The 26,064-nt window shown below is 43.4% G+C and overlaps 1 protein-coding gene across 2 annotated transcripts in view; it reads right to left on the bottom strand.

Annotated features, from left to right (window-relative positions):
• The window catches only part of TOX4 (TOX high mobility group box family member 4), a 434,522-nt gene that overhangs the window by 256,479 nt on the left and 151,979 nt on the right, over positions 1–26,064 (bottom strand). For both annotated transcript variants that reach the window (XM_078644844.1, XM_078644843.1), the window contains exon 3: positions 17,550–17,777. In XM_078644844.1, coding sequence (XP_078500970.1) covers positions 17,550–17,777 — 228 coding nt within the window. The remainder of the gene's footprint in view (positions 1–17,549; positions 17,778–26,064) is intronic.

Raw genomic sequence — 26,064 nt, 5'->3', positions numbered from 1 at the left:
CTGTGCCGGCACCCAGGGAAACCTAGCAAACCTATACATTTTTTTTATACTGCATACCCTGGAAAATCCAGGATGGGGTGACTTGTGTGGCTCTGACCAGGTTCTGTTACCCAGAATCCCTTGCAAACCTCAGACTTTGTCAAACAAAACACATTTTCCCCACATTCCTGTGATGGAAAGTTCTGGAACCTGCGGGAACCACAAACTTCCACCCACCCTGCATTCTTCAAAGTCTACCGATAAAAATGGTACCTGTGTTGGTGGGTCAAGTACCCGTGACAGGCAAGGGACCAAAACATATTGTGGAGACAGAGACATCAAAATTACCCATCACAAAACGACCTGGTTTGCATGGGGGGACGGGGGGGGGGGGGGTGGATTGGTTGGCACCTGGGTTTTTGGCCCAGGGCTCAGAAGCCATCTGGGAAAACCTACCAAACCTACACATTTCTGAAAACTAGACACCCTGGGGATTCCAGTGAGTTATGGCTTGCGTGGATCCCCCAACTATTCCCTACTCAGAATCCCCTGCAAACCTCAAATTTAGCTGAAAAGAATCACATTTTCCTCACTTTTCTGTGTGGGAAAGTTGTGGGATCACCGGGCTGACACCCATTTCCTACTAGCTTGCGTTCCCCCAGGTCTCCTGATAAAAGTGGTGCCTCACTTGTGTGGGTAGACATAGTGGCTGCAACAGGAAATGGCACAAATAGTACTGTGGAGTCTTCAAAACTACCTATCTTAAAACTACCTGGTTTTGCAGGGGGGACCTGGTTTTGTGGCCTGGGGCTCACGGCTATCTTGGGAAACCTACCAAACCCACACATTTCTGAAAACTAGACACCCTGGGCAGCCTACTGAGGTATGGCTTGCGAGGATCCCCCAACTATTTCCTACCCAGAATCCCCAGCAAACCTCCAATTTTGATGAAAAAAAAATCATATTTATCTCAAATTTTTGTGTGGGAAATTTGTAGGATCACCGGGCTGACAGGGTGGGTGGAATGTTGTGGAGTCACACAGACTCCAGAACTTTCCACCACAGAAATCCGAGGATTTTTTGTAATTTTTTTTTACAAAGTTTGAGGTTTGCAAGGGATGCAGGGTAACAGAACCTGGTGAGAGCTACTCAATTCACCCCATCCTGGATTCCCCTGGGTGTCTAGTTTTGAAAAATAAATAAGTTTGCTAGATTTCTCTAGGTGCCAGCAGAGCTAGGCTTTAAAACCTACAGCTAGGCACTTTGCAAAAAAAGGGTCAGTTTTCACTGTAAAAATAAAGTGTGTCCACGTTGCATTTTGAGCTGTTTCCTGTCGCGGGCACTAGGCCTACCCACACAAGTGAGGTACCATTTTTATCAGGAGACTTAGGTTAACACACAATTGTAGAGCAACTGTTATTACTTATTGACTTTCCATGCATTTCTGCCTTCCAAACGAAAAAGAATGTGTAAAAAGGAAGTCACTTTGAAAAATGTCCTATAATTCTCATGCTAGTATAGGTACTCACAATTTCGGAAATGTGCAAATTGCTACAGTTTCTAAACTCTATTTTGTTCCCATGTCAGAAATACATAGGTGTCTTTCATCCCGTTAGTTTCTATAAAGAAAATATGAAGGATCTAAACAAATGACCCCTTGCTGAATTCAGAATTGTGTGTTTTCTAAAATGTATAGCTTTCCAGGATACATTATTGCTTTCATACCCATTTGTACCATTAACTGGAAGAAGGTTGAAAACACAAAAATAGCCTATGTCCCAGTAAAATGCAAAAACTGTGTAACAAAATGTTGCTTTTCCGACAGAAGTCTGTCAGTCCCTGATAGCTGGGAAAATGGTGATTATCCATTACAGCGTACCAGTATTGGGGCATTGTGGCCCTGGAAAACCATCTGTAAATAAAATGATGCACCAAGAGCAGTGCCCAACAGCCACTTACTGACAAAGAATCACAAGGTAAGCTCAGGTGTGTAAGCCCACTTGTTAGCACAGTCAGATTTTAGACAATCCTCTACCAAACTCTGCAAGAGAGACTGTAAGGGTTTCTTAACGTTGCTAGTGCATGTCAAGACTTGGAGACAGACAGTACTGAGAAAGCATCAGCCACAGCTGAGCACTGTGATCAAAGTGACAATGCTTCAGAGACTGTTGAAGAAAAACACTTTGTATGCACAATTTGGAGGTTATTGGTAAGAGGAATGTATTATAAATTTCTAGTGATCACAGGTAGAAGATCAGATTGACAGTTTCTCCTTCCCTTTACCATGTGTCTACACCTAGGCTTATTTTGCATACATCTATACACCGATTTTTTAAAACAAGCAATCTAACCATACACAAATTTAAACAAGCATTTGCAATGCAATAGGTCTCGCATTAGGAAAGTTTGAGCTATTGGTATTGTAAATGACACATTTTTTATTTATGTGCTTGTTTTGAAAATAGCGAAATTAATAGCTTTATCATTTACAATGCCAATAGTTTTATCTTTCGCAAATGTGACACCTATAACATTTGTAACACAATATGTGTTGTAGCACTGAGTGGTATTTGGAGTGTATGTTGCATTGAGCGTAGTGTAATTATGTGGCATGTAATTATGTGGTACTGAGTGGGATTTGAAGTGTATGTTGCATTGAGTGCTGTGTAATTATGTGGCGTGTAATTATGTGGCACTGAGTGGGATTTGGAGTATGTTGCATTGAGTTTAGTGTAATTATGTGGTGTGTAATTATGTGGCACTGAGTGGGATTTGGAGTATGTTGCATTGAGTTTAGTGTAATTATGTGGTGTGTAATTATGTGGCACTGAGTGGCATTTGAAGTGTATGTTGCATTGAGCGCAGTGTAATTATGTGGTGTGTAATTCTATGGCACTGAGTGGTATTTGTAGTGTATGTTGCATTGAGCGTAGTGTAATTATGTGGCGTGTAATTATGTGGCACTGAGTGGTATTTGGAGTGTATGTTGCATTGAGTGCAGTGTAATTATGTGGCGTGTAATTATGTGGCACTGAGTGGGATTTGGAGTGTATGTTGCATTGAGTGCAGTGTAATTATGTGGCGTGCAATTATGTGGCACTAAGTGGTATTTGGAGTGTATGTTGCATTGAGTGCAGTGTAATTATGTGGATTGTAATTATGTGGCACTGAGTGGGATTTGGAGTGTATGCTGCATTGAGTGCTGTGTAATTATGTGGGGTGTAATTATGTGGCACTGAGTGGTATTTGGAGTGTATGTTGCATTGTGCGCAGTGTAATTATGTGGAGTGTAATTATGTGGTCCCCCCAAAACAGTATCCATAGCGATGTAATTCTCTTCCCAATGAATATTGCAGTGAAGTCATAAGCAATACATTCGTTAATTTATACATATATGGGAAACTGTAACTTTAAAAAAGAGAGTGCATATATTTTACGCAATAGATATAAATAAACAACTGGTTTTAACATGACAGTTATCACCTATTCATTTAGAAGGATCAACCTACTGTATGTTTACATAATCAAACTCAATATACAAGGCATATCAAGAAAAAAAAAATTGGGATAAACACAGAGGAGGTGGTAACAGAATGGGTGGTGGAGGGAGAGCCACAGAGAGCTAAAGAAGAGAGCGAGGTATAGAGGAGGGTACAGAGATATAGAAAAGAGCTGAGTGAGGAGGTAAACGAGTGTGGGTGAGGGGGGACCCAAGGATAGACGCAAATAAAGGCAAAAATTGAGGAGGGAATGGTACAAAATGTGGAGGAGTGAGAGGGGAAGGTCCAACGGGAGATGAAGGAAGTGGGGACGGTAAGTGGTCGGGAGGAGTGAGTTAAGAGACAATGGAAACATTATTGAAAGGGGAGGAATGGTAAAAACTGAGGAGAGAAAAAAAGTGAGAGGAGCAAAGAAACAGAGATAACAAAAGACAGGTGCATGTAAAGAAATCAGGAGGGAGCTAAATTGGTTAAGGGGGCAGATGGGAGGAAGAGAAAAGGGGAAGAATGAAAATAAAATGGGAGAGAAAAAATTCGGCTGAATCTACCCCTGAATGCGAGTGTCCAAAAGAGGAGGGAGCCGACGCCTAGACTTGAACCGGTTTCCCAGTTCCAAAGTCGGCAGCTTTTGCCGTTATGCCACATTCTGACTCAAGTAATAGGGCCTGAACACAAACACGAACATTATTGATCAAAATATTCTCTGAAAAGTTGAGTTCTGTTATTTACAGCTCTGCGCTATGTCCGGGTTTAAGAACACGGGAGCTGGAAGACAATTGCCTGTTTCAGACCGACGCCCGTAAGCATCTTCGTTCATGGAGGGGTCGCGAGCTGAGTGGCGGGAGACTAAAGTGCGAGGACGATGACGGCATCTAAAGAGAGGAGGAGCGCCATGTGGGTCGGCGAGGGAGGATGAATGAGCTAAAAATAAAATGCTGTGGGGTTTGAGCGGCACATGACCCGGCCCTGGCATTTCTCCACACACCTGCCCACAGAAGCATTCTGGCCTTTCTAATGTTATTTCTCTGTAATACTGACCAGTTCCTCGCTCGTCAAGTTGCCAGAGCGCAGGGTTCTCAAGCCCTGCCGCCATGTGGCTCTATCCATTTCGGCTCATGAGATGGGGTTGTTAGACCACTCTAACACTATAGTAATTTAAGGCAAACAGACCCTGGAAAATGAAGAATACGAGGCTATTAAAAGAAGCACTGGTAAAGAGAACAGGTCTTGTTTTTATGTGCTAACACATACAGCAGTAGCGCTTTCAAGTGAGGCACACAGCAGGGAGTCCGCAGGAGCGGACAAACGGGGCTGTAGCTGAAGTTTAATTGTAAGGTAGGAGCGGAGGGCTACCACTAAATATCATTAGGCGATAGGCGAGAGATAAATAATGAGGCCGAGCTAAGACGTGATTAACAAAGTCTCAAACGACTGGCGGAAGAAGGCTCGTGGAAGCAATCCGATGGAGGCAAGGGGCAAAAGTAAATAAAAATAAAAAATAGGAAAAGTTGAGTCAGTGCCCTGGCACAGCTCTGCGTCTCCGAGTGTTCATGTGTTTTTGCAGTTTTATATAGCATGAACTCGACGCGATGGTATAGGAGCGCTTTTTACACGAGCACAAGTTGCATTACACAAGAACACATTTTTGTTAGCAACGGAGATTAAGTGATTTGCCCAGAATCACAACAGGATGTTGAGCCGACGCCTAGACTCGAACCCTGTTTCCCAGTTCCAAAGTCGGCAGCTTTTGCCGTTATGCCACATTCTGACTCAAGTAATAGGGCCTGAAGACAAACACGAACATTATTGATCAAAATATTCTCTGAAAAGTTGAGTTCTGTTATTTACAGCTCTGCGCTATGTCCGGGTTTAAGAACACGGGAGCTGGAAGACAATTGCCTGTTTCAGACCGACGCCCGTAAACATCTTCGTTCATAGAGGGGGCGCGAGCTGAGTGGCGGGAGACTGAAGTGCGAGGAGGATGACGGCATCTAAAGAGAGGAGGAGCGCCATGCATGTGGGTCAGCCAGGGAGGATGAATGAGATAACAAGAATGTGGCGTAATGCCCAGAGCTGCAAGCGAAAAGCTAGAAAGCCAGGTACAAGTTAGAATGTCAGCTCACTATACTGTGACTGTGGGAGAATTAGTTAATGTTCCTGCGGCTTTAAGAAGGCAATGTGTTCTTGTACTATGCAACTAGCTCTCATGTAAAAGTGGTGCCGAAGGGTGTGAAGGATGGGGGTGGGCGGGGAGCGTAGGGGTGGCTCGGGGCCGAAGTAATGACAAAGGGTGTGAAGGATGGGGGTGGGCGGGGAGCGTAGGGACGGCTCAGAGGCCTGAGGCAGAGCGCACCATATGGAGAGGGAGGGGGGTGGCAGTGGGAGGGTGATTGATGGGCGGGGCAGTGCTGGGGAAGCCTTTGATGTGGCCTGGCGGCCGTGGAAGCCGTGCCTTTGAAGTGAAGCTAAGCTTCACTTCAAAGGTGTCGGAGGAATGCGGGCGGCTGTGCACGCGCTTTTAAGCTCAATGCGCATGCGCATTGAGCTTAAAAGTCACGGGCACTGCAAGGAATCGCCACGATTCCTTGCAAGTTAGATAAAGAGTCGATGAGCCCCTATAGTCTCGCTTGCTCGATGCGCATGCGCATCGACAGGCGAGACCTAAAAAACACAGCAGTCTTAGTTGTTGCCTGTGTACTTAAAACTGAATGTTTGATTCCTTATCGCCCTCAGTTGTCATAAAGACCCGAAGAAAAGATTCAATTTTGTGCCAGATTGTTAAGTTAGCTTGTCTACCTTTCTTTCACCTATATACCGTTGGACCTCATCTTTCAAAGAACCAGCAAAAGTGTCAAACCACCCAGACAACGACCTTGACTAGTACCTAAAGTGACATAGGTTACCTGTGATCTGTAATTCAAGGTCAGACAGTGAATGCAGATTGAATTGACACAATTCTTTTGTACTAGTTTATATTGGTTTGTCTTGAATTATAATATTGGTTCATACCAGTTATGTCTGGTAATAATGTGGAAATTCCGCAATGTAGGGTAGAGGTCAAAACTATTTTTAAAAAACCCATGAAGTGGACATTGATTTAGCGAAGTCTTCGCCCCAGATTATCGCACGAGATCCTGCTAGAGACTGCCATACTGCTGCTGCATCCATTCCTAAGCTAAGAGGTAATACCAAGCCAATTACAAGAGGAGAGGAGGCCAGCTGATGCAAGTTTTCCATTCGACGGAACACTCGCAGCCGAAGCCTGATAACAAAATGGTTACTTACCAGCAGTTTTAGTTTTGCAGCCCGAAGAGTTTTCTGTATTCACATGCTGTGCATCTGGCCCGCCATCAACTGGTTGGATGCGGAATCATGTATTGTCCTATGTAGGTCTCGCCTGAGCCAGAGCACATGCGCTGCTCTGCAAGACTTTAAGTAAGGGCTTTTCAACTTTAAACACACGCTCAAGTGTGTGCTTTTTTTATCACACCTTTTGGCCTTTGCGTGCGACTTTCTAATAAAGACGGAACGCAATTGGTCAAATGCGGGTGCATGGTCCGGCTTCTCTCTGCCTTGGCCTAGGGTCCGCAGGAGCGAGCAGCAGCACCATCTGTTTCCAATGATCCGAATTGGAAACAGATGGCACTCTCCCTGGCCCTGATGCAAATTCCTTTTAGCACGTGCGCGCGCACCACTCCCGGGTGTTTCCCTAGTGTATTATATTTGCCCAACATCTATCCCTTTTTCGAAGTGACCAAGGGTTTCTATTTTTTGCCCAACTTGTTAGTTTGTTTCTCCTGCACGCTCAGATGTTGCAGCTGCCTTACTGGCAGATTTGACACTAATGTCTACATGGAGCGCTATGCACATAGAGTATTTCCTCATGAGTGTTCCTATAGATGTGTAACATTCGCCAGTACCACCTGGCGCACAAGCACAGCCATACCTCAGTGTGGAACGGAATCTCCCAGTCTGAGGCTCTCTGCTTCCCCTGAAGGATTCGATTGTATGTGACGAATTCGACTATACTAATCGCGGCAAATGGACGGTCCTAGTGGGATTTCAACGTTGCTGAATCCCCAGCGAGGTAAGCAACGATGTTCATTCTTTCAAAGCGGAGGGCTTTTCGGGGAAGAAATCGGCTGCAGCAAAGGGGGGGCAAGGGGGCTGACTCATCTCCTGGAGCTCAAATCACAGAAATAGAGAATACGGGAGGGGCTGTGGAGCGCATCCATCATTTTATCTTCATCCTGAAGAAACCAGATGTAAAACAGTGAACACCAAAAGGTAAATGGAAAAAGCATTGGAAATGCAATAGGTCTCGCCTTTGATTAAGTTAAAGACATTTGCTTTGCTAATGGTATTGTATAGCAAAGCAAATAGCTTTAACTTATTGAAAGGTGAGACCTATTGCTTGTAATTCCTAGCAGTGCCAATATTAAGACTGTACTTTAGTATGATATACCAGAGCCACATTTTCCAACATTACCCATTTGTTGTATGCTATATGACAAAATAAGAATGTATATCTATTTGCATACCACACACATGAACGTGCTTTTTATTCCGTAACTATAGAAATGTATGAAGGGGGGCTGCACTCGAAGTGTTCTGGCTTTATACAAGTTAAACCAATATGTGTGCTGTGTGTGGATTAGTGCCTGCACACTTTGAATATGAACTGAATATGGCCTGGTGCCGGAAGGCCACCAGGACTCCAAACACGCACAACAAAATTATGAAATATTCCTTTAGTCAAGCTATCAAGTACTTTATCTGGTTTGATTCATCACAAATTCATATTATTTCAATCATCATATGTTTCTAAACAATAAATCACAAACAATCTCATAAGTGCATATATACATGAGAACAACAATATTAAATCAATAAATCATAAGATGTACTCAAAACATTGCAATAACACCCAATGCATTTCGGGGCGATGCCCCTTCGTCAGGGGTCTGTATTGAAAGAAAAGAGAGAAGGAAAAAAGAAGAAAGAAAACCTTATTACTCTTGATATCGAGGAGGGTAGGTATATGTGTACTGAGTCTCTAATTATTTACATTTTTGCTTACCTAATTATTGCCGTTTTGCGTGTTGCCACTATTGTAAATAGTGTGCAATGTCTTCTCTCTGCAAAGTTCTATAAAGAACCAGTATTGTTATTTATTGCGGATAATGCTGTGAATTATCTAATTGTTAGTAAATCGCCAGCAATTATAAAGATCTAAAGCGCTCACCTGAAGTTGTCAAGAAATGCGTCCAATCTGAAAAAACGTGAGTGGACATATAGTAAACCTTAAAGGCATGCTTAATTGTGGAAGAGTTTGAGCAAGCACACAGGTAGAAGATGCTATTTACCTGTGGGATGTATATGAATTTAAAGCCCCAGTAAGCCGCTGTTTTGACAAGGTTGCCTGCAAGACATAGGAATTTAGGGAGTGGGAGTTAGAAATATTGCCTTAAGAGTGCTGACTGACTTCGCCTTTAAAGGGCGCTTCCGCTTACCTGCGGGATGGAGAATGCGGCCGGTCCCGCTTTACTTCATAAGTAAACACGCCCGTTCTGGAGAAAAGAACGCATGTTGTTAGACTTAGTCTCAGTTCGCACACTACATTTAAAAAGGATCACGGTAACCAAGATTATGGTTTCTTACCGGCTGCTAAAGCGAGTGTTCACCAAGATGGGCTCGCGCCTCCGCGATTTGGATAACGCGAGGGCTTGCGCTAAGTCTCTTTTTAATGTCAGCAAGTGACTTCGATATTAAGGAAGGACTAAGAAAACAGAATGGCGGCCATTTTTAAGTGGTGTTTTAGCGAGTACAAGCATGTGCGAACTGCCTGAAGTAAAGTGTGTAATGAAAGTATGCAAAAAAGATGAAAACAGTGGTGAAAGGGTAAAGTTTAAAGTGGTTCAAACAATGCAGGACATACTCTGCCTATGCACATACTGGGTTATATCATATGCAAGATGCAAACAATCAAAGAATCCTACAAAGTGTACTCTGCCTATTTACATACTGGGCCATATTAGATTAGAAATACTAACAATCAAATCTAAAAAAAGGTCTCACATGCAAATGTGAATAATGATCCTTTACCATTACTGATGTGATCTATCAAATCGGTGTATTATGTTAAATATGCATCAACGTGTGAGAGTGTCCTAAGGGCATAAATGTGCTCAAGTTCTTTTGTCATTATAGAAAACATGCCATGTCCATTTTATCATTGAGCCCCGCGGGGGTCAATGTCTGTAATTTACGGATCCAAAAAGCCTCCCTTTGCAGTAGAATTTTAGAGTTATCCAAACCCAGCCGTTGTGGAAGTAGTTCAATAACCTGAAAACGTAGCTGTGCTATGGTGTGTCCTGCTTCCCACCAATGCTTTGCCAGTGGCGAAGTCAAGTTCTTGTTTCTGATGCGGCTTTTGTGTTCAGACAATCGTAATTTCAACTTGCGCTCTGTCTTGCCAACGTATATGAGGCCGCATGGACATTTGATTGAATATATTACAAACTCCGAATTGCAAGTTGTGTTATGCCTTAATTGGAACTTTTCACCTGTCCTCGGGTGTAACAAAATGTTTCCCGGTATTATGTTGTTGCAATTTTTGCAATTATAGCAACGTGTGGTGCCTTTGTACTCTTCAGGTTGTTGGTTAGTGTCAATGTTGTGTCTGGGTTTATTCAATAGTTCCTTAAGATTTTGCGCTCTCTTGTACGCAAACAAAGGTTTGTCGCTGAATAAGTTGCCAAAGAATGGTTTTCGTGTCGAAATACTCCACTGCTTCAAGAGACATAAAACGCATCATTTTAAAGAGGTGGGAGATCGTACAAGTCGAAAAAGACTTTGGCAACTTATTCAGCGACAAACCTTTGTTTGCGTACAAGAGAGCGCAAAATCTTAAGGAACTATTGAATAAACCCAGACACAACCTGAAGAGTACAAAGGCACCACACGTTGCTATAATTGCAAAAATTGCAACAACATAATACCGGGAAACATTTTGTTACACCCGAGGACAGGTGAAAAGATCCAATTAAGGCATAACACAACTTGCAATTCGGAGTTTGTAATATATTCAATCAAATGTCCATGCGGCCTCATATACGTTGGCAAGACAGAGCGCAAGTTGAAATTACGATTGTCTGAACACAAAAGCCGCATCAGAAACAAGAACTTGACTTCGCCACTGGCAAAGCATTGGTGGGAAGCAGGACACACCATAGCACAGCTACGTTTTCAGGTTATTGAACTACTTCCACAACGGCTGGGTTTGGATAACTCTAAAATTCTACTGCAAAGGGAGGCTTTTTGGATCCGTAAATTACAGACATTGACCCCCGCGGGGCTCAATGATAAAATGGACATGGCATGTTTTCTATAATGACAAAAGAACTTGAGCACATTTATGCCCTTAGGACACTCTCACACGTTGATGCATATTTAACATAATACACCGATTTGATAGATCACATCAGTAATGGTAAAGGATCATTATTCACATTTGCATGTGAGACCTTTTTTTAGATTTGATTGTTAGTATTTCTAATCTAATATGGCCCAGTATGTAAATAGGCAGAGTACACTTTGTAGGATTCTTTGATTGTTTGCATCTTGCATATGATATAACCCAGTATGTGCATAGGCAGAGTATGTCCTGCATTGTTTGAACCACTTTAAACTTTACCCTTTCACCACTGTTTTCATCTTTTTTGCATACTTTCATTACACACTTTACTTCAGGCAGTTCGCACATGCTTGTACTCGCTAAAACACCACTTAAAAATGGCCGCCATTCTGTTTTCTTAGTCCTTCCTTAATATCGAAGTCACTTGCTGACATTAAAAAGAGACTTAGCGCAAGCCCTCGCGTTATCCAAATCGCGGAGGCGCGAGCCCATCTTGGTGAACACTCGCTTTAGCAGCCGGTAAGAAACCATAATCTTGGTTACCGTGATCCTTTTTAAATGTAGTGTGCGAACTGAGACTAAGTCTAACAACACGCGTTCTTTTCTCCAGAACGGGCGTGTTTACTTATGAAGTAAAGCGGGACCGGCCGCATTCTCCATCCCGCAGGTAAGCGGAAGCGCCCTTTAAAGGCGAAGTCAGTCAGCACTCTTAAGGCAATATTTCTAACTCCCACTCCCTAAATTCCTATGTCTTGCAGGCAACCTTGTCAAAACAGCGGCTTACTGGGGCTTTAAATTCATATACATCCCACAGGTAAATAGCATCTTCTACCTGTGTGCTTGCTCAAACTCTTCCACAATTAAGCATGCCTTTAAGGTTTACTATATGTCCACTCACGTTTTTTCAGATTGGACGCATTTCTTGACAACTTCAGGTGAGCGCTTTAGATCTTTATAATTGCTGGCGATTTACTAACAATTAGATAATTCACAGCATTATCCGCAATAAATAACAATACTGGTTCTTTATAGAACTTTGCAGAGAGAAGACATTGCACACTATTTACAATAGTGGCAACACGCAAAACGGCAATAATTAGGTAAGCAAAAATGTAAATAATTAGGGACTCAGTACACATATACCTACCCTCCTCGATATCAAGAGTAATAAGGTTTTCTTTCTTCTTTTTTCCTTCTCTCTTTTCTTTCAATACAGACCCCTGACGAAGGGGCATCGCCCCGAAATGCATTGGGTGTTATTGCAATGTTTTGAGTACATCTTATGATTTATTGATTTAATATTGTTGTTCTCATGTATATATGCACTTATGAGATTGTTTGTGATTTATTGTTTAGAAACATATGATGATTGAAATAATATGAATTTGTGATGAATCAAACCAGATAAAGTACTTGATAGCTTGACTAAAGGAATATTTCATAATTTTGTTGTGCGTGTTTGGAGTCCTGGTGGCCTTCCGGCACCAGGCCATATTCAGTTTTTATTCCGTAACACCTAATTGTTCTACAAGCCCTCTAGATTCCCTTTCTCCAAACTAACTTTACAAATGAGAATTAATTATAATGCTTTCTCTGATGGAATTAGTGTTGTTTCAGACAGTATATCTAATAGCGATCAATTAAGATCGTATATGCATTTGAAAAAATAAACCACACATAGACCAGTTTTCTAGCTCATTACATCATTTTTTAACAACCATTGACATGTAGGATTCCTTCTTTGGTCTTGCCTACCCAGAGCATGTACTGTGAGATGTATTGTTTACTATTCAGTGGGCTTGCAACCCGCCTACCGAATACCATTGGTTGTTTTCGATGTCACTTTCAATTGCAAACTTTCTATTGCTTGGCACCTGGAGGCTTCCCTACCTTTCTTGTGTGAGATCCTCTACTGCATGGACCAAGTATATGTGTTCTTCGTCTTCGCACAATTTCTTTTTTTAATAAGCATTGTGGTGTTATTCTTGGACATGCAATGAGATTTTCTACTTTTAACACTGACATTTGGCTTCTTTTTTATGTTGCACCCTATCTCTGTTGACGCTTTAGTTACTTAAACCCTCATTTGTGTTACTCTGACACTCCACTCTATGCTACACCACTCTCCTCTAAACGCCACTCTGTCACTCTATTCTACGTCACTCTACTTTAGTCCACTTCCCACTACGCCACTCTAACCCACTCTATGCCACTCCACTCTCCTATATGCCACTTTACTCTTTGCTACTCCTTGTTATGATTCTCCACTTTACTCTTCATCAGTCTTATGAACGCCACTCTATTCTAAACCGCTCCACTCTGCCTTCCTCTGTGCTACGCTACTGAAACACCACTTTACTCACTCCAGTGTGCGCTACTCTGCTCCGCCATTGTACTCTATACCACTCCGCGCCACTTCATGCCAATACGCTCCATGCTAAGCCACTCTACTCTGCGCCACTGCACTCTGCTCCATTCCAGTTAACGCCACTCCACTCTGTGCCATGAACTCTATTCTGTGCCACTCCATGCTATTCTACCACCTTCCGCAACTCTACTCTGTGCCATTCCCCTCCACGCTATGCCACTAACTGTTAATAATGCTGAACAGCAGCCACACTGCTGTACAACATGGCTAAAAAACATTGACAGAGCCCATACCTCTCACAAAAGTGAGACCTATTGGCTTTGCCAGTGCTTGTTTTTTGTGTTGGTAGGGGTGGCAGCCTTACTGGCCCGTACCCCTGTCCCTCCCCCCAGGTTGGCGGCAGAGGGACCCGCGGGTTTGGGAGTGCGGGCGCTCACAGAAGGCGTCAAAAGCTTGGCTCAGAGGATAACTTGCGGTAGAAGGCAGTGAGGTAGCTGCTCTGCAACATATTAAACGCTGCCCCAGAATCGGACGTCTACGAATGATTCTGTACCGGGTGCTCCATGAACATGCGGTGCACTAAGAACGATGGAGGGTGCCCCCTCCCAGGTCTTGCCAGAGACTGCTGCATCATCCATTCCTAGGCTAAGCGCTGATACCAAGCCACTTCCAAGAGAGAAGCCCAGCTGATGGGAGTTTTCCTTTAGAGGGAACACTTTCTCCCAGCCAAAACATGATAACCACAGCTTCCTCGATGTGAAAGAGTACGCTGAAACCCAACTCACTAAATGCAAATTACCTACTTTCACAGTGTAGCACATAGAAGTTGTCTTTAGGGAGTTAGGTTGCCCAATAACATTCCAACCATTTCAGAAATGTTCATAGTATTCTTGCTGTTAAAAACATGCATTAGTGTTGTTTTAATAATATGTGGTTATTACTCATATGCTAAGCAACAGGATGAGATCTCTTAAGTCTACTTTCGTAGTGCAGAACTTGTGTGTGATTTTAATTACCACTGTGCCCTGGCCCCTTTTAAGGAACGGTTAGCAATACTGAAAGCACTTATACCAGCATCAACAAGTTTGCTGCTTTCACGGTCAAAGGCTGGTGCACTGAACCAAGTTCACGCATCTGTGGGAGGGAAAGTCAAATCTTGTAGAACTAAGAGAGTCCTAGTTTACGCAACACAGTGCTTGTGTCTGCACATACACATTTTTCAAACTGAATGTTTGTCAAAGGCTTCCATACCGTTTTAGCTGTCGTTGTGAGAGAATGCTTTGGCTGCACAAATATTTATACCATCATTCACACACGTTTACTTTTTTTTTTTTTTTTTTTTTTTTTTTTTAGGGGTTTTATATAGCGCTTCCACAACCAGAAGGGTGTCAGAGGGCTTTACAACAACGTAAATGTAAAGGAGCATAAACAGTGAAGTACAACAATACACCTAGATTTTGGAAGTTTTCCAGTTCAATAATTAAGAGGAAGAGAAAAGAAGGAAAAAAAGTTCATTTCAGGGAGGGTTAAGGAGATTGGAAGAGAACTTGAGGTTCTGTTCATCTAGGGATTTGCACCAGAGCAGTCTATGCGTAGGGGATTAATAGGAAAACGTTGGGTGGTTATTGTCTAGAGGAATAGAGGGAGGAGAAATACTTTTAGTTGTCACTTGAAACTCTTGAACACACTAATCTCAGTAAAAACAAGCATTTGCAATGCAATAGGTCTCGCATTAGGAAAGTTTGAGTTATTGGTATTGTAAATGACACTTTATTTATGTGTTGGTTTTGAAAATAGCGAAATTAATAGCTTTGTCATTTACAATGCCAATAGTTATAACTTTCGCAAATGTGACACCTATAGATAGAGGGAGGGCGATAGAGGGAGGGCGATGGATAGAGTGAGGGAGGGCGGGCGATGGATAGATAGATAGATAGATAGATAGATAGATAGATAGATAGATAGATAGATAGATAGATAGAGAGAGCGATAGAGTGAGGGTGACCGATAGAGTGATGGCGAAAGATAGATAGACAGATAGAGTGACGCGATAGATAGAGTGAGGGCGATAGAGTGAGGGCGATAGAGTGAGGGCGATAGATAGTGTAATTATATGGCGTGTAATGTGGCACTGAGTGGTATTGTGTGGAGTGTATGTTGTATTCAGTAGAGTGTAATTGTGTGGCGTGTAATTATGTGGCACTGAGTGGTATTGTGTGGAGTGTGTGTTGCATTCAGTAGACTGTAATTATGTAGCATATAATTATGTGGCACGGAGTGGTATTGTGTGGAGTGTATGTTGCATTGAGTGCAGTGTAATTATGTAGCATATAATTATGTGGCACTGAGTGGTATTTGGAGTGAATGCTTTATTGAGTGCAGTGTAATTATGTGGCGTGCAATTAAGTGGCAGTGAGTGGTATTTAGAGTGTATGTTGCATTGAGTGCTGTGTAATTATGTGGTGTGTAATTATGTGGCACTGAGTGGTATTTGGGGTGTACGTTGCATTGAGTGCTGTGTAATTATGTGGCGTGTAATTATGTAGCACTGAGTGGGATTTGGATTGTACGTTGCATTGAGTGCCGTGTATTTATGTGGCGTGTAATTATGTGGCGTGTAATTATGTGGCACCGAGTGGTATTTGGAGTGTACGTTGCATTGAGTGCAGTGTAATTATGTGGCGTATAATTATGTGGCACTGAGTGGTATTTGGAGTGTATGTTGCGTTGAGCGCAGTATAATTATGTAGCGTGTAATTATGTAGCATATAATTATGTGGCACTGAGTGGTATAGGTGTGTGGAAGGGGGGTGTAACAAAAGTGAGAGGTGAGGTGCAAGTGGGGGTAGAGAAGGAAACAAGTGCTGGAACTGACTAGCAAGGGGGGAGGGGAGGCAGTGAAAGGACAGAGAGACACTGAAAGCAAAGAGAGCACTGGGGCGTGCAAGCAAGGAGAGGCACGAGAGCACAGTTATTTAGTTTATTCTTTGTAGTTTTTAGATAGTGAAAGCATTGGAAAAAGTTAAAGCATTTCCCTCGCACTCTAATGAAAAAAAAAAAACGATATTGTAAAACTGGTTGGCATATTCTAGCTGAAAGTATATAACTTTAGGGTAAACTGCAGCGGATGGCAAATGGTGTGTGAATAAACGAAGTTTAATTATGTGCGCCATTCAGCCCCTTACGGTGCCTGCCAGCTGCTGCTGTTTATTACAGGCTCCGGCACATGGTAAACAAAACAACATCAAAGAGGCCGGCTGTGAAAGTGAAAGACACTGCTGCAGCAACTGACAGTCGGTGTGATCTTGGGCATGACAGCCTTCAGCGAGCAAAGCCAGAAATGGCAGGCGAGCGGATTCCTTTGAAGTGTTTGGAGAGAGGATCACAGGCTGCCAAATTGTGTGCGATGTGCACGCGCCCGCACACTTGCAGTGTAGGCAATCCGACTAGAAAAGCCTTTGGGAGCATTTTTTAAAGTCCCTACTTAATATCTCGCCAAAGCATCGCGAACACGGTGGCTTAGGCGAGACCTGAAAAGTTCATTGTGTTCATGCACCTACTGCTGAACATATTTATTACTAGCCTGCAAGTTTTAATCCCAGAAAGTTGCAGAATATGCATCAGAGATCTACATGGACCGTGCTGGTCATTTGTGCTGCCTGCAATAAAATCATTCAGTGGGTAGATTCACGTACTTCAGACATCTTGGTTTAATGAAAAGCACCACACAGATGACTAAAACCCATTCAGCTGAGTAAAAGGGCTCAGCCAAACCACATGGCTAGAAAGCAGAGGATATAAATTAGGACCCATAATTGTGTCACTTAATGAATCACACTTGCAGATCATCAACCAAATGAAAACCAAAATCAAACCTGAGAACTTCCCTGCAGGTAACAGAAGCATACAACTCCGTCTAGCATTTAAAGGAAGATATTCATGTACTTCTTGCTACGGTGCAATTCACATCAGTGTTTAAACAGTACAGAAGTCCTCAGATTCCAATCATTTAAAAAAAAACATAGTAAATAGGACAACATTCACACAAACTGCATCACTTCACCTGCTATTGAACACCATCTTAGGACTTTCCACAACATGGAGTGAGTTGAGTATTTAGATTGCTTAAGGGGAGCATCAGAAAGCTAAATATCTGCAATTTTATATAAGGGCTAGGAACATTACATGACTAGTTCTCCAAATTTTCTTTCAGACCTCTTTCAGATACTTTGAGCGAATGGCTTAAGTGAAGAATCCACACCCAAGACAGAAGCACAAGACTCACCATTGAGAGAGTACTGCCAAGGAGACTGCCACCCTGCTCCAGGCCGACTGGCATTTCCAGTGTCTGCACGCCGTACTGGGCAGAAAAACTGCCATCCTGAGGAGAATTGGGATCCCCAAGGTCGTCAAAGTGGCCCACAACATCAGAGACTGCCAGTGTGGGATCAGAGTCAAGCGAAATTGGGGGGATTTCAAACTCTTCATCTCCCAGATTTGGTGTGTGGAAAGTCTAAAACACAAAACATAAGAGTCAAATCAAAACTGGCTCTCAGACAGGTTATGTTCATTTGAATACTGAATATTACCCATAAGGTGTTAGTAACAAGATACCAGACATGGTTCAGTCAGAAACGATAGAGTGTTAACCATGTGTAGCAATATGTTAATGAACAATAGCAAGGTTTCAGGAACAAGATTATATAAAACAAGCAATGCAGACTACACCATTTACCAATCCTATCTGTTGTAGTGGTTAATCCAGACCCTATCACTCTCTACCATTGATCTCAACAACTCACGGTTTCCCTTATCCCATCCTAATCAGTGGTTAGAACCCATACCATGTTCCATTCGCTCCTATACTCCCAATCCATTACTCCAAAATTTCCTCTCACTACCTTCATATTTATTAATGCCTTAGTTTGTTCCCCTGCAATCTCTAGGCTCTGATGAAATTCTGAGGAGCCCTTCCAGCTCTGTAGGTTTACCAAAAACCTCCTGAATAGTTTTCGCCTGCGCTTTAAGTTTTTAGTCTCACCCAATAGTCCATGCATCAGTGCCTCAAACAGACCCAGGAAACCCATTCTCTTGTGCTTTATAACTGTAATTTTACAGCGTGCCCCTAATGTCTTTCTCACTACGAATGGAAAGCCTTCTAAAGTGGCCAAAGGTGGCAAAAAGGAACTATAAACACCATCAAATAATTAACCATGGGCTCCTGATCTATTAACATCTACTCCTTTCCCTTTCTAGTCAACACACCCAGTCCAAACCAATTCATGAGTATGAACTTTAACACTATTACATGGTTAGCATGTTATTTCTCTCCAATATCATGTTTAGAAGTAGATTATACAGTAGTATCCTATTTTTAACATGCATTTTACCAAATTATTAATTTTCATAAACACTGCAATACAATATAGTCAGTGCGCACATTACTCTCCCCTTGATAAAAGTGAGATCTATGTAATTTGAATGAATCAACTTTTGTTAAATGAGCATCATGATATACATTTTGTACACTTATTCTAAAATCATTAGATGCTTCATAAAATTAAGCAATAAACATGGTTTTATCCCCACTCAGTTAAGCATCTGAAATATAGGTCAGTTAGTTGGTTAGAAGACTGGAATTCTATGCGAGGACCAGAGGTGAGAATTATGCTGCACTTTGTCTACAACAACCATTTTAAACAATAAATAAATTTCTCATAAAACATCGGGAAAAGAAGTTCAGGCCAGCCAATCAGCCATCAGGATCTCTCCTCCGTCCTCTGTAGACTCTCCTGCCTCTGCTTTCTATGCTGATCCAGCAGCCGTAAGATAAGTGTTGAAGCCTCCTTTCTTTACTTGGATTTCATGCCATTTATTTAGTTTTTTCTGAGCAGAATTGGGAGTTTTGTTTATTCAATTTTGCCATTTAATTGCACAATGTGTCTGCGGGAAAACGCTGATGCTCTTCTGCGGCTGCTGCTTAATATACAATGCGCCTCAAGAGAGGCATCTGGGCAGGAGCACATCGGTCTTCCAGGCCCCAGAGGGTGCACGCCTCCTACATAGCATGCATCTTGACAAGCGCGCTCTCTCCTCGTCTCTGTGGCCAGTGCGCTTTTCGGGGCTTTCTGTAGACCGTCAAAGAGCATCCAGCTGATGAGTGTCTGATTGTATGGCCCAACCGCCTGGAGTCAGAATGCCCCTCTCCTAAGGGGTCTGTATAAGAGACTCTCTTCTCCCACAACAGTGTGCACCTCATGGACTGTGCGGGACACCGACCCAGGCGATAACGAAGCCTCAGCCCTGATAATTTAAATAAGGGCATCTGATGTCCTGGGGAGGCCTTAACCCTGTTTGGCAGTGGGCCAATGCTACAGCAATATATAGCTATAATATACTTCACAGGGCTCCTAGCAGCCCTATATTGCCCTCAAAAGTGAGATGGTCGAATGTGAAGGCTCATATATGGAAGAGTTGTTCTGTGATACGATGGATGCTTTCATCCATAAAGTGGTATAGGACGCAATGGCACCCATGGAGCAGACACTCCTTTAAATGGCTGAGAGATGTCTCAAACCCCCAGCACTGAGACCCATACCTCAATGGCAGCCGGACGCACAAACTCCCGAAAATCTACGCAAACACGTACACGCCCATCAGGGTAGATTTGGAAGCGTTTGTTAGGCTTAAAAAGGTTTTATGAGTCAAGCATTGCCACTGCCCCCCTTCCCCTCCTCCTTTTCCATCCAGGGCTTTGATGGGATCGGACATGCGGGAGCTGTCCCCACCCACCCCCCTTCGGGACGGGGATGAATTCCCCCTGGAGTCTGACGGGATGCCGAAGCGGACAGGCCATGGTGTCAGCAAGTGACTTCAACCAGTGAGGACGCTCCTCATATTGCGGATGTAAAGGCCAAGGAATACGATATGTTAGACCCAGAGGATCTGCTACAGCCTCATTTTCCAGTATGGACCCCAGCAGAAAAGGTAGTCACCTATGTGGCGGGCAAAATGCACAAACCACTGGTTCAAGAAAGATGCAACCACCAGCCACCAGAATGCCCCCGTCTGTCGTTGGGCAGTAAAGTGGCGTTGACACATGAAATAGACCCTAGAATGGCCACTTTCTTGGCCAAATAAGTCAAGAACCTCAAAAAGGGAAATTATCACTCTTGGCGGTCTCCTCAAGATAAACTCCTGGATGGGAATTTAGTGACCTTCTAAGCAGGAGAGGTTGCGCAAGGGGGGCGGGTGGTCTGTTTTGGGAATAAAGGAGATAAGCAAATTAGTCTCAACTTCAACTCCTTGGCAAGGCCCAATCCCCAATAAAACGTATTCTCACTCCTCTGGTTTTCGTGGGGCTGGAAGTGACACGGAGCGCTCGGCCGGCTGCCTGTAATGCCAGGACTTCGCCAGAGGTTGGGGCTCCAAGCAAGCCCAATGTCAAGATAATTCCAGATTTAGGGGTTTCTACCCCCCCTCCAGAAGCTTCCTTAATCACCGAGGCTTCAGAGGAGGCAATTTACTGCTCAAGGTGAGTGTACACCTCGTTTCTCTCAAGGTTGGGGGGCAGGTTAGCACACTTCCTGCACAATTGGAGGGTGGTACCTTCAGACTACTGCGTCCCACAAACAGTTTGCGGTTTCCGCAGTGTACTACGGATCCCGTTTCATCCCTGATGACGATCCTTCTCTCAAACAGAGGCCACTCATTGATTTGGAGGTGGAAGAGCTCCTCTCAAAAGGGGCTATCAATTCCACTGAATTTCTCAGCAATTTATTCTTAGTGAAAAAACAGCAAGGAGGCCAATACCTGGTAATCAATCTGCAGGAGTCCAACAAGCGGTTTGTCTTCCGTCACTTTAAAATTAAGGGGATACACCTCCTACCAGACCTCCTGAGAGCAAACGACAATTGGGATATCGAGTTCTCAAGGATACCTACCTCACAATCCCGATATACCCATCGGTTCTTCTAGTTCCAATGGAGAATCCAAACTATCAAATTCACAACTCTTTCGTTGGCCTATCCTCCGCCCCATTGTTTTTCACCAAGGTTCTAAAACATGGTGGTGGAACACCTCAGGGCCAGAGGAAGGTGCCTGATTGTATATTTGGATGACATGCTCTTTGTGGATCAATGCCAGAGGACATGGTCAACCCACACGTCAATTTTCAGTCCTTGGGGTTTGTAATCAACAGGACAAAATCCATCCTAACCCAACTTAGTCGCTCACATTCTTGGGTTTCGTGGTGGATTGGGTCGAGACTACCATGAGCTATTGGGCCCTCAAGCGACTGAAGGGGCCTCATCTTTGTATGGGTCGGTCTCACGTACTCTCAGATGGTAATGCTCTCAGACGACGCCAAGGGCGAGCTTTTTTCGTGGCTCATCACACAACCTGGACTGGGAGCACTAGTTTCAGCTCCCAACCAGATCTAGTGATAGAGTCAGATGCGAGTGGCACTGGCTGGGCTGGGGAAGACTATGTGAGGATGTTGCCACCTGAGGCAGATGGTCCGCTGCAGAATAATCATTACCTTTCAATTGCTTCGAGCAGATGGTTGGCTCCTTTGCAGTGAGATGTGATAATTCCCGGTGCCTCCTCGACTCACGGGTTCACACTCTGCGACTCTGGGCAATAGCTTGCTTAATCTCCACAACGGCCCCTCGCGGCGGGATGCCTGACTTTCACCTTGTGGATACCCTGCTATCTCACAGGGGAATACCAGGAAGGGTTCCCTAAGCAAGCGCCGGGAAACCCACTGCGGGTAGCTGTGCGCTATACAAGCTCAACTACATTTACATTTACATTTACATGTTGGACCTAGGACAAGGCACAATGTTGCATCCTGTTAAAGAACAATGTGGTGATGGTATGGTATATTAATAACTTGGGCGGCACCAAATCTAGAGCCCTTTCGGATCTGGCTCAGAGCTTCTTTGAATATTGCCTCAAAAATCACATCTCCGTTGTGGCAGTACATCTTCCAGGCACAGCCAATCAAGTGGCAGACTGGCAATCGTGCTACCTGAAGAATGCAAGTCTTTGGAAACTGGATTCAACAGTGTTTCAGGCCATTTCGAACCAAAGGGGCCAGTTCAGTGGATCATTTTGCTTCTTGTCTGGATCATCCGCTTTTCACATACTTCAACTGGAGACCAGAGCTCAATGCAGTGGCAACCAATGATTTTCTGCAGGAGTAGACAGCAGAGAATGGCTGCGGCTTTGCCCCCTTTTTCAGGACAGAGAGGCTCGCTGGGATGTCAATAAGGTGCTGAATCTCTTATCATTGCCTAGCAATGTTTATCTCTCCAGGAAAGAGATCTCAGCAAAATCGGCTACTTTGTTATGTCGGGTGTCTTGTAGGTAGGTTTCCGACATCCGGCCATTGGACATAACAGGGAGAACTTTTACCCCCGACTGGGTTAGCTTCTACATATCCTGACGCACTAACGGTAACTCGTACATCATTTCATATCCTGCTTTCGCAGATTCTCACAAGTTAGGCGTGGTCGGCTGCATTAGGACATATGAAGCTCTGACAGAGGACGTCCGACCACTGGCGGACAACAGTTACTCACTGCCATCAAAAAGCCACATAAGGAGTTATCTTCTTCTACGATTGCAAGGTGGATAAGATGAGCAATGCAGGAAGCTGAAAGCAACACCAAACGTTTTGGCACATACGGCCAGAATGGCATTGGCCTTGAAGGCATTCACCCTTGGGGCATGCCTAGAGGACATCCTTAACGCCGCAGACTGGTCTCCAGACTTGACTTTTAAGAGATTATATTTCAAAACAGTCTTGCCAAATGCGGCTTTGGTGGTTGACAAGCTTTTAACTAGCATAACCCTCGCCTCCGTCCTGGCATGGAATGGAAGGTTTCCTAGCTATCCTAACGGAAAGTTTCAATTCTATTAAGGACACTGAGGCGAGAATTAGCCTTCCCAATGCTTGTACATTATTTATCCCACCCAGCAACAGACAGGACGTAGAATTACTCCACATAGGTTTTTAATTATTATTACCTTTCAGTGACCTGCGATGTGTTACTTGTGATGCCAATACATTGATGGTTGAGATATTGGGCATCTTAAGAGCACTGTTTCCTCTACTGATTGCTTCTTCAGGTATTTGAGATTGTAAACCTAGATCGGTTATTTAGTAGAACCAGAGCTGCCCAAACAGGATTAGGCCCAGATCCCTGTACTGGGGTGAATGTATGACATTGTTCTGCATTCTGTCCATCAATTGTTCTTTTTGCATTTGTCAAACAGGATTAAGTCACATCATTTTTGGCTTTTGCCACAGGAACAAAGAGGAGACAGGAGAGTCTACAGAGGAATAGGATGAGAGATCCTGATGGCTGATTGGCTGGACTGCACTTTTCCTGATGGTTCATGGGAAATGTAGTTATTGTTTGAAATGGCTGCTGTAGAGCATACAGTGAAGAAAGTACAGCATAATCCTTACCTCAGTGTCCTTAATAGAATTGAAACGGTCTATTACGATAGCTAGGAAAATGTTCATAATGCATCATAAATGTACTTGTACAAAGGCTTCCAAAGTGAAATACTTAAAGCCATCTCTTATACACTCATATTTACATTTGATAAAGTAACACTGGTGGTTATCTGAAAAGGAAATATCATGGCAAAGAACTCATGATTAGAAATCTCTACATAACTCTCTAGTCACCAAACAGTGGCATAGCCTATGTGTTCTCTGAAATGTGATTTCTGTTGAACTGAATGTATGTTCTTCTATTTTGTTTGGAGATGTGATCAAAACAACCTAAAACATACAGGCACCACATGCAAACTAGAACAACAGATGCACATACAACACAGTCAGGCAATACAAATATGGTCATGTGCAGGCACAGGGGTATGTTAGCAGGATATATGGATGAGTTGATATTTCTGTGTGGTTGTACACAAGGATGGCTGATTGTGGTGAATTCATACAACTGTAGGTGGGTGAGTAGGTGGATTGGTGAGATCGCGGGTGGGTGAATGCTTACTTGAGCGGTCACAGATTAATGTTGGAATACGGGTGAGCGGACACAAGGGCACCACTTTAGACAAAAGAGCTTAAAGAAGAATCTGAACAGGATGATGGTTTACATTTCCTTAACCCTTTAAGTGCTGCCGTCGGCCAACGGTCGTCACGAGCACTACCTCCCCAGTGCTGCGCACGACCGTTGGCCGACGGGCCAGCATTCGTTATTCGAACGTTCAGCACTGGGCGCTGAACGTTCGCCGCTGCGAAGGTGTTAATCTATACATATGCCAATTCACAATCTTTTTAGAAGCGGAAATTCATAGATTTGTTTTGACTTTTGGGTGATTCACAACTCTCCACACTTTCAAGTATTTCTCAAGATCAAGCCTGATTCTCCAACAAAAAGAACACAGCCGACCAAGACCTGGCTCCTCTGTTTCATATACAAATCCTGCTACGGAGTCCTCTTACCTTCGACCAAAAATGAAAGAAGAGGCTTACTTGGGAGTTTGGGGGAAGACTAACATCCTATTCAGTGCAGAGGATATTTCAGACCCAGGAGGAATGGGAGGATTTGGCATCACTAAAAACTAGAACAAAATGAGCTTCAACAATCAGACCTTGCAAAATCTAAGATCATAGTATACAAGCAAACATTCTACCCCTGCAGAAAGGCACAAGGAAGAGATGTTCCCCACACGGATATAATACCAAACGATTTTACCTGCACAACGGCACACCATGCAGATGAGCAATGTACATGCACAATGTTACATTATAACAAACAGCATCTTTCTTTGCCAAGAACTGGGAGGTAGCCAAAGACAAAACAACCTTGCATTGTGCAGCACTTGCATTTTCTGTTACTCAATTGTAGAAGATTGGGGCGCATATAGATCAGAATTTCAGGACGTCCTTGTGAGTGACTGTCACCCCCTAACTTTTTTTTATTTATTAAGAAAGGGTAATCTTCTACTCTGAACTTGGAGCCAGCAACTCGACAGACTGGCAATGTGAGCTAAGCCAGTTTCAATGATGCAAAGAATATCCAAATCATAGGCAGAAATGAGAATGGAGGTTTGAGGATGATAAGCGTTGGCTGACCTGGCAATTATTAAAACACTCATCAGCTAGGAAGCAGTACTTGTACTTGAGGGTGTGTGGGTGTGATGGATTTGATAGTCATCAGGTTAATAGTGTTTTGGGGCAAATGTATGAGTGCTGGATGTTAGAAACAGGAATTGAGTGGGCTGGATGCAAGACTACTGTTCAGTCAATCTGAGCATCACATTGTTTTGTGTCATTCCAGAGAATTAAATGCCTCACATCATTAGGGTTAAGTATCATCTATGAAGGTCCTATGCGTAAGGTGGTGGGAAATCGGTAAAGTCACAGGAGATAATCTTTATTCCAGTTAGCTTGGTTGAGTTTCGAGTGACTGATAGTAGCTCGGCTGGAGTCAGGAGGCTGACTGAATGTAGCCCATACGAATTGGCCACTGAGAATTTAACTTTGGCCAAGGACACTGAAGTGCACCCACCAGGACCACTTATTTACTGTAAGAGAGAATATAAAATTGGTCATCGCTACATTCCGGAAGGAGCGACAGAGCATGGTTAATGATTCCCTCACTATAAAGGATGTTATTCCATACATGATTAGGACAAATTAAATACTCTAAACAGTCGCACTGACAACGGTTTTAAAAGAGGAATATAACTTTGGTCTTGAAAAAGGTGGTCGCTAGTCGTACAACACAACCAAAACGTGTCGACGCATTGGACTGACTAAA

The sequence above is a fragment of the Lissotriton helveticus genome, chromosome 5_1 (assembly GCF_964261635.1).
Source record: "Lissotriton helveticus chromosome 5_1, aLisHel1.1, whole genome shotgun sequence".
NCBI lineage: Eukaryota > Metazoa > Chordata > Amphibia > Caudata > Salamandridae > Lissotriton > Lissotriton helveticus.
Note: the sequence above shows the minus strand (reverse complement) of the source record. Positions and strands in the feature narration are given on the sequence as shown.